General features: G+C 43.6%; 1 protein-coding gene across 1 annotated transcript; it reads right to left on the reverse strand.

Annotated features, from left to right (window-relative positions):
* Window positions 1–152: 152 nt before the first annotated feature.
* LOC117044625 (uncharacterized protein K02A2.6-like) lies at window positions 153–3,293 on the reverse strand. The gene has a single exon (XM_033145433.1). It carries the CDS (start codon window positions 3,291–3,293, stop codon window positions 153–155), a length of 3,141 nt encoding a protein of 1,046 aa, XP_033001324.1.
* Window positions 3,294–15,422: the final 12,129 nt, after the last annotated feature.

The raw sequence follows: 15,422 nt of genomic DNA on the forward strand, positions 1-15,422 counted from the left end.
CAACAGAGGATCCAAATTCTGCTCCCTGCCTCAGCAAATGGTTGCTGTTCCCGCTGTAACTAGTACATTCAAATAAAGACTGTAATACAACACAATACATTATGCTAACATCTAGACTGTGTTATTGCTTAATACACAACACCCCCCCACGCTTAGCGGGAATGACACACGTAGTCTTTCAGGAACTGTGGCTTCCTGCGATCTCTACCCGATCGTCTCACCTCTGGTGTTGTGACCTGAGGCATTGGCGGCTGAGGGATCTCCTCGGGTGTATTGGCTACCCCTGTCCCTGCTAATGGTTCCCCCAGCTCATTTTCTTCCGCCAACTCTGTGTTTTCAGCGGGTAGTGCACCGACTGTCTGCCCTGGCGGGGCATTAACCAGTGCAGGTGTCTCTACCTGGCTCGGGGATGGCGACTCCCCATTTAATGCAGAGGCGTTAGGTTCCTCGGCATCACTCCGGCTGGGTATCCTGCGTCTCAGCTGATCCACATGCCTGCGCCAGACCTGACCTTGTGATAACGTGACATGATATGACACGGGACCGGTGGCCCGTGAAATGACTCCCGGAACCCAAATCGGACCTCTGGCATAATTTCTCACCCACACGAGATCCTCCGGATTAAAGTGTCTCGTTCTATCCCCTTCAGGTGGGGGTGGCTCCCGTGCTGGACGCGAGGGCATCCTATCTGGATGCACAAAGTCCAGGACTGTCACCAACCTTCGGCCTAACAGCAGCTCAGCTGGTGATTTTCCAGTGGCTGTGCAGGGTGTGGCGTGCTGCAAGAATAGCATACGAGCTATTCGGGCTGCCCAGTCACCCTCCATTAGACGTGAAATAGCCCCTTTTGCGGTTCGCACCATTCGTTCTGCTTGACCATTAGAGGAGGGGTGAAAAGGGGCAGAGGTTACTCCTCGTATGAAATTGTCAGCAAGGAACCCTCTGAACTCATTTGACACGAATGCTGCCCCATTGTCTGACACCACTGTTCCTGGCAGACCATGCGTGGCAAACAAGCGCCTTAAAACTTTGATAACGGCTGCTGATGTGGGACTGGAAACTAAGGCTACCTCCAACCATTTCGAGTATGCGTCGACCACAACCAAAAATGTTTTCCCTTGAAAGGGGCCCGCGAAATCTATGTGAAGACGGTTCCATGGCGCCTTTGACTGTTCCCACCAATGAATAGGTGCCCCGGGAACCTCAGGTCGAACCTCTTGGCATGTTTTGCACGTGTTTACCCACATTTCTATTTCCTTATCCATCCCTGGCCACCACACATAACAACGTGCCAGGGATTTCATTCTGACCATTCCCGGGTGCCCCATGTGCAAGGTCTCTAGAATGCGATTCCTCAGTGGGTTCGGAATGACCACCCTGTCCCCCCACAGTATGCACCCCTTATGAAGTGACAACTCATGCTGCCGCATTACGAATGGGCGGAATTTTTCTTCTTGGCCCCCACTGGGCCACCCCCTCCCTACCCAGGCGAGGACTCGGGAGAGTGTGGGGTCCTTTCGCGTCCTGGCCGCCACTTCTTCCGCGGTCACAGGAGCGCCTGGCAGAGTTTCCAACATCGTGACCTGTTCCGCTGGTGCTGGATCACAATCACCAGTTCCCTGGAGTGGCAGCCGGCTGAGGGCGTCTGCGTGACAGAGCAATTTCCCTTTCACATGACATATTTTATATTGGAACCCATTTAAAAAGATTGAGCACCTGAGCATTCTAGGAGACAGGATTTGAGGAGTTTGTTTGTTGGGGTTAAACAGGCCTAGTAATGGCTTGTGGTCCGTTTCGATTAGGAACGATCGCCCATACACATAGTCATAGAATTTCTTAACCCCCGCTACCACAGCCAATGCCTCTCTGTCAATCTGCGCGTAGTTCCTCTCGGTGGAAGTAAGAGTCCTTGAATAGAATGAGATGGGTCTGTCTGACCCATCCGCCTCTCTGTGGCTGAGCACAGCTCCCAACCCATATTGCGATGCATCACAAGCAAGTACGAGGGGCTTCGTTTCGTCATAATGTGCCAAAACGCTCTCAGCAGACAACATTCCCCTTATGGTTTCGAAAGCCTTTTGCTGCGGCTTTCCCCAATGCCAGACGCTCTTCTTCTGCAGAAGCCTGTGCAAGGGCTCTGCCACCGCTGCTTTGTGCGGTAAAAACGCATGGTAAAAGTTTATCAGACCCAAAAATGATTGGAGTTCCGTTTTGTTGCTGGGTTTGGGTGCATTAGCGATGGCCCTAACCTTGCTTTCCATGGGGTGCACTCCCTCAGCATCAATGGTGTAACCGAGGAAATCCACCGTAGGAACTCCAAAAATACATTTCTCCTTTTTTAGATGGAGTCCAGCTTCCTGGAACTTGTAAAGCACCTGTCTGATGCGGCTTTCCAGCTCGTGGGGGTTCCTTCCCGATATTAGGACATCATCAAAATACACGAGTGTGCCCGGTACTTCCCTTAATAACCTTTCCATAATGCCCTGGAATATTCCCGGAGCTACACTTACTCCAAATTGCAATCGGTTTACCTTAAATGTTCCTTTGTGGGTTACAATAGTCTGAGCCTCTGCGGTCTGTGGTGTTACAGGTAACTGCTGGTACGCCTGGGCAAGATCAATTTTTGCAAATACCTTGCCTCCCGCCAACTTTGCTAGCAGTTGCGACACCACTGGAATGGGGTAGGAATTTCCCCGAATTGCCTTATTTATTGTGCATTTATAGTCTGCGCAGATACGCACTTCCCCGTTTGCCTTTAGCGGGGTCACTATTGGGGTTTCCCACCGCGCTGAGTCAACTGGTTCCAATACCTTTTGCTGGACTAGTTTGTCGAGTTCTGCCTCTATCTTGGGCTGCAAGGCAAATGGTACTCGTCTTGGTTTAAGGCGGACTGGAGTCACCCCTTGGTCCAACTCAAAATTAATGGGGGGCCCTTTATAGCACCCCAGACTGCCATCAAATAATGGTGTGAACTCCTCATAAAGCTTCTCGAATGTGTTTGGGGCTATTGTTATGGCGTTCAACCCAGATATGCCCAGCCCTAAAGCAGGAAACCAGTCTGTTCCCAATAGGCTAGTGCGCTTTCCCTTGGCAATCACCAGCTTAAGCACAGCCCTTTTGTTTTTAAAACTTACATTGACGGAACACATTCCAAGGATGTGTATCCGGCAGGCCGAGTACGATTGTAATGTGGCGGGGAATGGCTCCAATGGAGGAAGCTTACCCCCTAAAAAAAACGACCTCGCTGTTTTGTCGGAGACAATTGTGAATCCTGACCCAGAATCTACCTCCATCTGGCAAGGGTGGCCCTCAATGCTGACCTGGATTCATGCCTTCCCCTGAGCAGGAAACTGAACAGTCTTGCCCTCAATCTCGGTGAGGTAGTTGCAGTCGTCCACAACGTGTGCCGATGAGTTTTCCTGTCGCCGGGACGATCGCGGGGATCCTGATGTTCCCCCGGTAGCCGACCTGCATACCCGAGCAATGTGGCCCATTTTTCCGCAAATGCGGCACGTGGCATTCCGGAACCGGCACTTCCGACGTTCGTGCGCACCCCCACAACCGGGGCATTCTAGTTTTCTTCCCTTTGTTCCCGATGAACCAGCCCCCAGGGATCCAACGGCGCGGGATGGACTCTGGGACGGGCTGGACTCCTGGCTGCACATAGCGTGGGCTGTTTCTGCTGCCGGCCTGGTGCTTCGTTGTGGGGTTTTCTGCTTTTCCCCCTCTGCGGTCTCCGTGGCTAAGGCCTCGCGCACTGCCGTTGCTAGATCCACCTCTTCCTTTGCAGCGATTCGACGGCGGGCCTTACTACTGCTCAGGCCGCCAATGAACTGGTCAAGCAGCGCCTCCTCAAGAGCCACGAACTGACATTGCCTCGCCAGGACCTTCAGCTCAGCAAGGAACATGGAGACCGATTCGCCATCCTTCTGCCTCCTATTATGGAACTCTATGCGGCGTGTTGTCTTAGTTGCTGCTGGGGCCAGGTGCCTCGTAAGTTGGTCTGTTATCTGCGCCAGCGTCGCTGTTTCTAGCGTGAGAGGAGCCACCAACCCTCGGGCCAACTCGAAAACTTCGGCACCGCAGCAACTCAGAAAAACAGCCTTCTTCCTGTCGCTGTTGGTGATTCCTTGCGCGGCAGCAGCAAAACCAAAACGTTGGAGATAGGAATCCCAAGCCTCCGCGGCTCCCGGTTTGAACGGCTCAATTATCTTACTTCCTGTCATGGCGTGATCAGGAGCGTTTACGACTTCTTCCTCCTCTTCTGCTGACTCCGGATGCCGATCACTGTCCTCCATTTACGGCAAGCCGGATCCCATCCTCGTCGCCAGAATGTGGTGTCGTCAATGACTGGAGGCAAGAAGTAGGTACAACATTTCTTTATTTCAGGTGCTGGAAGAACTCAGGGGAATGGGGAAAACTGGGGTTTATATAGAAACAGTTATCTAGTGGAGAGCGATACATTTTGGCGGGAGCCAATGGCATGGCTTCCCTCCTGTGGGAACCAATCCAACAGAGGATCCAAATTCTGCTCCCTGCCTCAGCAAATGGTTGCTGTTCCCGCTGTAACTAGTACATTCAAATAAAGACTGTAATACAACACAATACATTATGCTAACATCTAGACTGTGTTATTGCTTAATACACAACAGTAGGTTCTTTCAGTAATGTTCCTTTTTATCAGGAGGAGACTGGGAAAGGATAGAAGTTACATCTGCTGGGTAAAGGTAAAACCCCTGACCATTAGGTCCAGTTGTGTCCGACTCTGGGGTTGCAGTGCTCATCTCGCGTTACTGGCCGAGGGAGCCAGCGTACAGCTTCCGGGTCATGTGGCCAGCATAACAAAGCCGCTTCTGGCGAACCAGAGCAGCGCACGGAAATGTCGTTTACCTTCCAGCTGCACTTTGACATGCTTTCAAACTGCTAGGTGGGTAGGAGCTGGGACCGAGCAACGGGAGCTCACCCCATCGCAGGGATTTGAACTGCCGACCTTCTGATCAGCAAGCCCTACTGGGAAAGCATAATAGTTATTACTAAAATCTTCACAAAGGCATAACCAGGCACTTTAGGTATGATGTTTTTCACCTTGTAAGTCCAAGCCATTTATCATAAGGCTCCTAGAAAGCTCTCAGTGAATACTGATGTATATAGAGATGTGCCCTATAGATCACCGGGAGCCAAAATGCAAGTTTATTTCAAGATTCAACTTACAGCAAGAGGATTCAAAATTTATTTGCAGTAAAACATGCTGAAATTGTTGATGATGATGGATCATCTGTCACAGAGAAAAATGGGATCATATACTTAATTTTAGTGTTTTGCTAAAGGCTGACAAGAATGAAACAAACTGTGACTCTGATCTGTTTAGAAACCTTTCTTAACTTTGCCTGAAGCAAATAGAAATTGTAGCTTTTGTGCTGCTTGAACTGATAGGTCACTATGTTTCCTTCTTCTAAAGATTAACTTTATGATGGAATACCTCATTTTGCAGCCATACAAAAATGCACACGTCTCCATTGTACTGTCCAAATTAGTAATATGTTGTTCCTTCATTTTTACACAGCAGGAAGAAATAAAAAATACTGCTGTGTTTCTCTATTTGTGGTCGTGTTCCAGTTCTGTGGTTTTTGCCCATTTCTGATTCTGGTGCCTACATGGCAGAAAGGCAAGGCATGCAGGCATGCACCTGTAGCTTCATCTAAATGGCATAGGAGTCCAATAGTTGCAAAACTGAAAAAGAATGTTAAGGTTCCATAAATGCCACATTTGTGGGTATGTTATGATAATTATTCTAACAGATTAAAGATCTGGGGGAAATTATAGTTTTGTTCAGACTTGGATGTTTTCCTGTGATGAGTCTGTAAGGGTCTGGGACTGGTGATGGGACTGATCCTTACCTGTTTGCAATACAGTGGTACATCAGGTTACATACGCTTCAGGTTACAAACTCCACTAACCCAGAAATAATGCTTCAGGTTAAGAACTTTGCTTCAGGATAAGAACAGAAATTGTGCTCTGGCGGCGCAGCGGGAGGTCCCATTAGCTAAAGTGGTGCTTCAGGTTAAGAACATTTTCAGGTTAAGAACGGACCTCCAGAACAAATTAAGTTCTTAACCTGAGGTACCACTGTACTACATTCTTTCTCTAAATATTTATAGTGGTGGTCAGTTGCTCTGGACCTGAAGCTTTCATTATGAAGCAGTATATTCTGGTATACCATCTGTATATAAGCTTCAGTTATCTGCATCTCCTTGTTATCCAAAACAGTTGCAGTCCCTGATGCCTAACTCATTACATTGAAAATTCCCTCAAGTATGCAGTTTTATTCAATGTTCCTTCCCTGTGTTACTTCTATAACTATAGGACAATCTCAATTACACACTTCACAGGTGTGGCCCAAATAATGACTGTTTGTTTAAGCCCTTTGAGAGTTTAGATCTAAAACATCATAGACGTGTGAGGCTAAACCACTATTTCTGACTTACAGATATGAAATACTGAAGAAATATTATAAAGCTTTATTTTTTAAAAAAATCTGATTAAATTACAATAATTTAAAATGATTGGTTAGCTGTGTAGTGAGCTACTATGTGGAACATACAGTGTAGATTTGTGCCATTACAGCACTCTCTTTTGCCTTGGTATGATTATTGCTTTCTCTAGGCATACAAAAAGCAAGTTGTAGGGGACATGGGTGGCTCTGTGGTCTGAACCACTGAGCCTCTTGGGCTTGCTGATTGGAAGGCTGGCAGTTTGAATCTGTGTGACAGGGTGAGCTCCTGTTGCTCTGTCCCAGCTTCTGCCAACCTAACAGTTCGAAAGCATACCAGTGCAAGTAGATAAGTAGGGACCGCTGCGGCAAGAAGGTAAACGGCATTTCCAAGTACTCTGGTACTTGTCATGGTGTCCTGCTGCGCCAGAAGCAGTTTAGTCATGCTAGCCACATGACCCGGAAAGCTGTCTGTGGACAAACGCCGCCTCCCCACCTGAAAAGCGAGATGAGCGCTACACCCTATAGTCGCCTTTGACTAGACTTAACCATCCTTATCTTACAATAAGCAAGTTGTGCCTTGTTATTTCCCGTGGTGGGGCTTAAACTGACCTCCTGTTTCCTAACGCTGTGTCTAGGTGCTCCTGTAAGAAGTTATATGTGGTTTCCCTTATTGCCTGTCCTAGTTCTTCTCTTTCCTTATCTGGGGTAATCTTGAATCCATGTTCACTGGTCTTCTCTTTAGGTGCTATATTGAAATATCTGCCCTCCCTTTCCTTTGTATTGTGCAGTCTCTGTGTATGCTTGGAGTCTGACAGTTGCTGAATCTTCTTGTAGCTCTTGCTGTGGAACCCTACTGAAGTGCCTTCTGTATATATATACTGCTGCATGCCACCCCAATCTGAGCGGTGCAAGAATCCAGCTGCTTACTCAGGGTTTGCTTCCTCAGAATGAAAGACAGTGGAGACTGTGGTGTCTTTATGATATATGGTTTAATGACACATATCTACAACCTGAGCCTACAATAGAGGGGCTCATGGCATTAACACCCCAAAAAGGTATTGTTACTCCCATAGTCGCAGCCTTGGATTTGAGTATCTGAAGAAGTGTGCATGCACACGAAAGCTCATACCAAGAACTAACTCAGTTGGTCTCTAAGGTGCTACTGGAAAGAATTTCCTATTTTGTTTGGATTTGAGTAGAAATCAAGCATGACTCTGTCTCTCAGCTGCCCAGCCTGCTTTCAGTTTCTAGCTCAACTTTGTATTTCTAACTACCTACCTGATAGTTGAGGGAGGGAGGGGACCACCCATTTGGCCTCTTCCTTTGTTACCTTAACAACCTATTCTTGGCCATTACCAAGAAACTTGCCTGGCTGTTCCAGCAAAGGAATTCTTGTTGGATCCAGGATTTAGAAGGGACTCAGGCATATAGCCTCCTACCTCTCCCTGCAAAAACTCACAACAGTATGCACAGGATTGTGCTGCTAGTCAGTAAATATTAGTCAGACTGAATAATTGTGCACCAAGAATCAAGTGGTACAATTTCAGGAGCTCTCCCATGTGGATTTTTTAAAATATATTTGGCTCTGAATTGCATTGCAATCAAATGTGGAGGATAGGATGAGGGTTGATATATTTCTGTTATAAAGGATTTGGTGCTTTTTCCAAGTGAAAGCTCTAGAGTGCCTTTATGACAAATGACTAGAATATTTTTAATAACTCTTCAATCACGCAACTGTTTAAATTGCTATATAATTGCATTATGCCCAAGACTGAAACTCAGCAGAGCTTTATACTAATTAGCTGGGAACAGTTTCAGGTGCTGATATTGCTGTCAGCTCAATAGAAAACTCTGTTAATTATAGTGAGATCAGCATTCAACCTTTTCTAAGGTACAAACACAAAGTTCAAGTTGTCAAACTAGTTATGGTGTTTCATAAAACAAAACAATATTTCCCAGAATCACTTGCCTCTAATTCATGTAATACAAACTATTTTGGTAATAATGGAAAATATATGAAAATAAATCCTTAGGATGGTTTGATTTTCTGTTTTATGTGTTTGAGGAACTGTGCTGGAGGAAACAAAGCAAGCACTGTCACATGATACAAGTTACAGAAGCAAAACAATAAAGCTAGAGATACACACAGATTAACTGCATCTTTCCTGGATAATTTTAGAATATATATGTTCAGTGCTGTTTGAGGGGTGCAGTTTACATAACTAATTTAATTAAATTTTAATAGGAAAAATTAAAGTGCATTAGTACAGAGATGCAGACGTATCTATTTTCCTTGGAACAGAACAATCCTAATTTACTCATAATCAGTGCAGTATGTGCAAAATATAGTAGTGCCCTATGCTTTCATTCTTTCTGAGTATGAAAGTCTCCAAGTGTAACAGCACTTATTTATCGTAGTTCCACTATGCAGGAGAATTTGAACAGTGCACATTCTATCTGAATTCACAGATGCACTTGTGAGAAGCATGGTATTGAAGTGCAATAAAACCTGAAAAAGTGGGAATGGTTGTATATGTTAAGCTACTTCCCTGCCAATTCCTTACATCCTGTCAATGGATAAGGATTTTATTGGGCGTGACCTTTTCTTGCTCCCTACTCCCAAAAACATTCCAGGTTTGGGGTGATAATGTCTCAAAATTGCATCTACACTTCAGTTGAAGCTGGTAATGAGTTAATTGTTTTCATTCCCAGATATATCTGGCCCTGAATTATTATATGTAAACTAGTATTTTTAAAATCATTTCAATTTCACTTTCAAAAAAAGTTAAGTTCTGCCAGAATCTGGTAATTGTTGTTTGACACTTTGAAAAGTTTGCCAGCTTTGAAAACTTTTGCTCCTTAAACTTTAAAAGAGGTTTAAAATCAATATTTGAATTCTTTAGCTTTAAAGTTGGTAATGTAAACAATGGGAATCAATATGTTACTTGCAGGCTAAGAAATCGTTAGTGGGAGTATGACGATTGTTAAGTATTAAGCAATAATATGTACTATTTGAAGACATCCTGCAGTCTACAATGATAATTTTTAACCGCCTGATGAAGTAGGAGTTTAAAAATATACACCACACAAAAAGATATTCTGAAAGAGAAAAAGATATAGAGCAGGAAACAAGAAGTCATGCAGTTAATGGAAGAGATAAGATCAGATTTAGAAGAGAAGAGAGAAAGTAAAGCTTTAAAAAAAAGTACAAAGAGCTATTAATATCTCCAATGAATAATCATGCACTAAAAATTAACTTTATTTTTTAGAAGCATTCAAAACAGTTCTGAGACAATAGTTAGGTATATGGAGATAAACAGATTACAGTGGTACCTCGGGTTACATACGCTTCAGGTTACATATGCTTCAGGTTTTGTTGTTGTTGTTCAGTCATTCAGTAATGTTCGACTCTTGACCCCATGGACCAGAGCACGCCAGCCACGCCTATCTTTCACTGCCTCCCTCAGTTTGGCCAAACTCATGTTAGTAGCTTTGAGAACACTGTCTAACCATCTCATCCTCTGTCGTCCCCTTCTTGTGCCCTCCATCTTTCCCAACATCAGGGTCTTTTCTAGGGAGTCTTCTCTTCTCGTGAGGTGGACAAAGGTTACATACTCTGCTAACCCATAAATAATGCTTCAGGTTAAGAACTTTGCTTCAGGATAAGAACAGAAATCATGCTCTGGCGGCGCAGCAGCAGTGGGAGGTCCCATTAGCTAAAGTGGTGTTTCAGGTTAAGAACAGTTTCAGGTTAAGAACGGACCTCCGGAACAAATTAAGTACGTAACCAGAGGTACCATTGTATCTCAAAATTTTACCATATGGGGAATACACAGGCTTCTTTATTAGTAGTTTGTAGTGTCAGACTGGAACACAGCAAAAGGCCAAGCTGGGAAAATCTTACTACATGCGTCTCTGAACATCTGAGTTATTGGAACTGCTGCCTTCAGTGAACAGCTGTTTTTGCTGTTCTACTCGCTGTTTCTGCTTCCACAGCTAGTATCCCCTCTCAACATTTTCAAAGGCAAAGGGCCCAGTCAGGAGCCTACTCCCAGGTTCAGGATTCCTGGGACACCTCTGGATCAGAGACATGCAGCTGTTCTCAGAGCACTGTCCTGTGCTTCTGCTACTCCCCTGCCCCATAACAGGCCTTTGGACCATTAGAAGATAAATTTCTCTCTTCATTTTGAAATCTACCTCTTCTTCCAAACTAACATTAGCAAGAGAGTTCCAATCCCATGGTGATGAATGCATTTATTTAGTTATTAATATATTCCTCCTTATGATCATATATAAAAGTAACCTTATGCAAGTTCAATTAAAATGGCAACTAAAAATAATCCCAAAGAATACAATTCACAAACTAGAAGCAGCTATCTGTTGACACAATTATTACAGTTCAGCCCTGTACAGGTGTACTTGAGTTCCATAGCTGGAATGTGTATTTGAAATGGGATACCTCTTGCTTGTCTGGTTGGAGGATGGACAGATGTGTGGGTGTACAGGCCTCCGAGTTTTGAATGGCTATAACTCACTGTAAATCATATTACTTATTGCACCTAGCAGAGATTTAGTCAGCCTGCAATCCCCATCTTTGCAGGAAGGGCCATTGTACAGTGGAGAGCATCTGCTTTTGTTTGCAGAAGTTCCCAGGTTCAATCCCTGGCTTCTCCAAGTAGAGGTGGGATAAAACACTACCTGAAATCTTGGAGAGCAACTGCCAGTCAGCGTAGACCAGGGCTGGCTGAAGATATTTTGGCATCTGAGGTGAACCACAAAATGACACCTGCCTCTCTCTGCCAGGGAGGAAGAGGGGAGTGAAGATCTACATCAGGAACAAGGGAGGAATAAATATCCAAATCAGGAACAAGGGTAGGAGGAGATGCTTTCAAGGCAGCATAAGAGTGGGTGCTGCTGAGCTGCCAAGGTGTGTGCTGTAGTTGCTGCTGGCATCGCAGCTGTGGCAGTGGTCGGTGTGTTCCTTGGAGGCTGGATCTGCTGTCCCTGTGAATCCTGCCACATGAGGCGGTCATCTCACCTTGCCTCATGGGTGGGCCATCCCTGGTGTACATTGAGCTAGATGGACCCAATGGTCTGACTCAGTATTAGGCAGCTTCCTGTTTAACCTACAAGCTGACCTTATGGCTACTCCCATTCAATCTAACTTTTTGTATTTTTTCTTAAATCCTCATCCTCCACCACCCCACTTCCCTGTATAACATCTTGCCTGATGAAGTGTTCTGAAGTACTGAAAAGTTTGCAACTCTTTGTGACATTTCTGGCTGCTCCTAGCAAATGTATTAGCCAGATTTGGATTTTGTATACAGAACTGCAGCTTTATGTACAGTATATGCTATACCTTCAAAGCACATATGAAGCACATTGCCCCCTCAAACAATTCTGGGCACTGTCGTTCGTTAAAGGTTGCTAGGAATTGTAACTCTCTGAGGAGTAAGCTAAGCTACGATGCCTACAATTCTTTGAGGGGGGGAAAGGTGCTTAAAAATATAATGTGTATGCAGCCACAACCTTCCTGAAGACGGCACTGGAAAGAATGATGTTTCTGGTCATAGCAAGCCAGCCAATTCCAAGTCCTGATAGAGAAGAACAAAATTCTGGGTGCAAATAATAGTGGTTTTCTTCTACTCACAGGGTTATAATTCCATATTTTGGTCTTTCTGATTTGTACATACAGTGTTTATTCAATCTATCTTTATTAAATTATCCCCAGACACTAGCTATAAAAGAAGCTTACAGTTGCCACTTTGTCCCAAAAATAGTGCATAATCAGAAAGACACTTATCCTGAAGTTTAATTGAGTTCAGTAGGACAGCCTCCAGTAAGTTTTTCATATTGCAGCTTTAGTAATGCAGGATTAGAACAACTATATACAGTGGTACCTCAGGTTACAGACGCTTCAGGTTACAGACTCCGCTAACCCAGAAATAGTACCTCGGGTTAAGAACTTTGCTTAAGGAGGAGAACAGAAATTGTGCAGCGGCAGCGGGAGGCCCCATTAGCTAAAGTGGTACCTCAGGTTAAGAACAGTTTCAGGTTAAGAACGGACTTCCAGAATGAATTAAGTTCTTAACCCAAGGTACCTCTGTACTAAGTTGTAATGATCTGACTAGACAAATTGCTGCATTGTTTAAGGGTATATTACACAGTGAAAGTACCTTCCAGTGTTTACTTGGTAAGATACTATCAGATTTAGAGTTCTGCCCTCTAATTGCTGGTTTTGTTGACTTGTTAATTAACATAGTAGCAAGTGACAGTTAATATTTTGAATGCTATTTTTGAGGCAGCTTTTATAGTCACTGTGATCTATATAGATGACTAGGAGCTGAAAATTACATGCATTTTGCCAGTCTGGTGTTTTGAAACGTGGGGCGGGTTTGTGGCTGCCAATATATGCTATGTTTGAAAATGTTTTTTGAGTCCTACAATACTCCTTTTCCTTTCCACAGTAGGCACAATCTAGCCAAAGTAACCATTTAAAAACTTTTACTGATGTCAGGAACAGTAGACTATCCAACTAAAAAGGTCACACTGCAATGACCAAGCCTTAAAGTGACATTTTAGTTGGCCCTAATAAAGATATTATCTGGTGTAACCTTTCCATTCCTTTTTCTAGTGGACCAACAAAGCAACCTGCATTTTTTGTGTCATTTCAGTAAGAAAGTAAAGCAGGTGCTTAACTTTCTAGAACAAATGGGACTTAACTTTTATTTGAGTTTAGAAAACCACATTCATTTTAAATTGAGTTCTCACAAAGCTATAATTGAGTTTAGGAATTTTTTGAAATTTTTCTTTTTTCTTTTAATTATCTATTACCTCCCTTACTAACTATTAACAATACAAAACATTATATAGAAAAGAAACAAAATCACACTTACAGTAAAAAAGCAATAGTGTTAATAGTGGCTCGGTCAATTTTATTTTTAATAGTCAATCATGAAAGGGACATTTTGAGAGCAAAGTAAAATGCTTCCATTTACATTTTATATTTGGCAGCAACATTATTAGGGCGGGAATCACCAGAGGGCACTGTTTCTTTTTCTGAACAGCTGTAAAAGGAACCTGTGGGCAGGCAAGGGTGGGGGAAATGCTTCATTATGAGTTTTGTGATATATTTATACTGTGCAGGACTGTTTGACTATCAAGTACAGTACACTGAATCTATCTGGAAACGGGTATCTTCTGGAAGATGCCATTTGTGGCCAGTGTATAAGCCACATTTAATAACTAGTATGAACATTGGGGGAAAATGTGATGCATAGTTACAAATCAACATGATTCTGTATGTCATTTCAGTCATAACTGTTACCTGATAAAATGTTCATGTATTTAGTGCATCTGGAATTATAGGTTGTTGTTGTTGTTCAGTCGTTCAGTCGTGTCCGACTCTTCGTGACCCCATGGACCAGAGCACGCCAGGCACCCCTATCCTCCACTGCCTCCTGCAGTTTGGCCAAACTCGTGCTAGTCGCTTCGAGAACACTGTCCAACCATCTCATCCTCTGTCGTCCCCTTCTCCTTGTGCCCTCCATCTTTCCCAACATCAGGGTCTTTTCCAGGGAGTCTTCTCTTCTCATGAGATGGCCAAAGTACTGGAGCCTCAGGTTCAGGATCTGTAGGTAATTATCTACCTATCAGGAATTATAGGTAAGGTTCATTAATTTTTCAGAGAACCTCAGACTGCACTTCTTCACAGAGCACATTTTCAGAAATTCAGTGCCACAATTTGTAGTGGTTGCCATTCACATTTCCATTTTAAAAGGCAGATTGGACAATTTTATGGAGACTATAGCTATGAATTGCTACTATTTAGGTAATTATATCCTACATCCAGGTTCAGAGGCTGTGTGTTTGCCTAGATCTGATCCAGCAGGGCTCTTATGTTCTTCTTACTGTCAATTGCTTTGTCTTCTGCATACTGACTGGGGTTTCCTTCATATTTAATTATTTTGCTCATTTTTATTAAACAGTTTTACCATGTCTCTTGAGCTACTCAAGGTACTTTCCCGTCCCTCAAGATAATACCTGTTCAGCAGATGGGTCACCTTGGAGTCAAATGTATACCTCAGATTTCTGTTCTGGATAGTTAATAGAAACTTTCAGGTGGGTGTATTAAATTATCGTCTAAGAAAGAATTGTCATATTGAAACATAAACTCGTTATCAACAATTAGCTGTAGTAAAAGCCACAAGGTACAGAACGCCAAGATTAAAAACAGGGGCTGCCAGAGGCATAGATATATATATTTTTGTGGGGTAATTATTCCCAGTGGCATATGTGTATTCAGAAATGGTTGAGTCCCAAGAGGTCTCTAGCATGTGATTTTTCTAAATCAAGTTTTCACAGCTCAGTAGGCACAAGTCATCATTCTAAATAAACTGAATGTGGAGCCAACTTATTCTGGTTAAACCCTGAAGGATTTGATCATGAAAGTCTGTGTTTTATGGATATGTACTTCAAACATCAAGTGGATATTATAAGGATCAACAAGCAGCTTGGTGGTTCTAAAGGAACATCAAGAAATTTATAAAACGTAGGATTTGTGATAGGAATCTGTAGTTTATTTATTCCTTTTACTTGTCATCCATCAAGCCCCGAGGCCAAGGGCAAACAATGTTATTACACAATGATACACAGGTCTCTTTATATCATTGTACAATAAGGTTTTTTTCCCCTACATTGATCTTTCAAACAAATTAATTTAGGCTGCAATCCTGTCCATAGTTTCATGGGAATAAGTCCCACTGAACTTCTGAGTATACATGCTTAGAGTTGCACCCTCAGCCAAACAGGAATGACCATTCATTGAAGAAAAGAGTCCGTGTCTTGGATCCTAAGAAGTGTGAACAGAAATAAGTTTTCAGAAGGAAAGCTCTCCCAGCCATGCATCCTATGCAGAGGATGCCTAGCC

This window comes from Lacerta agilis, chromosome 3 (genome assembly GCF_009819535.1).
Source record: "Lacerta agilis isolate rLacAgi1 chromosome 3, rLacAgi1.pri, whole genome shotgun sequence".
Classification (NCBI taxonomy): domain Eukaryota; kingdom Metazoa; phylum Chordata; class Lepidosauria; order Squamata; family Lacertidae; genus Lacerta; species Lacerta agilis.

Coding starts and splice junctions, on each gene's coding strand:
- LOC117044625 (XM_033145433.1), bottom strand. CDS start 3,293: ATGGAGGTAGATTCTGGGTCAGGATTCACAATTGTCTCCGACAAAACA.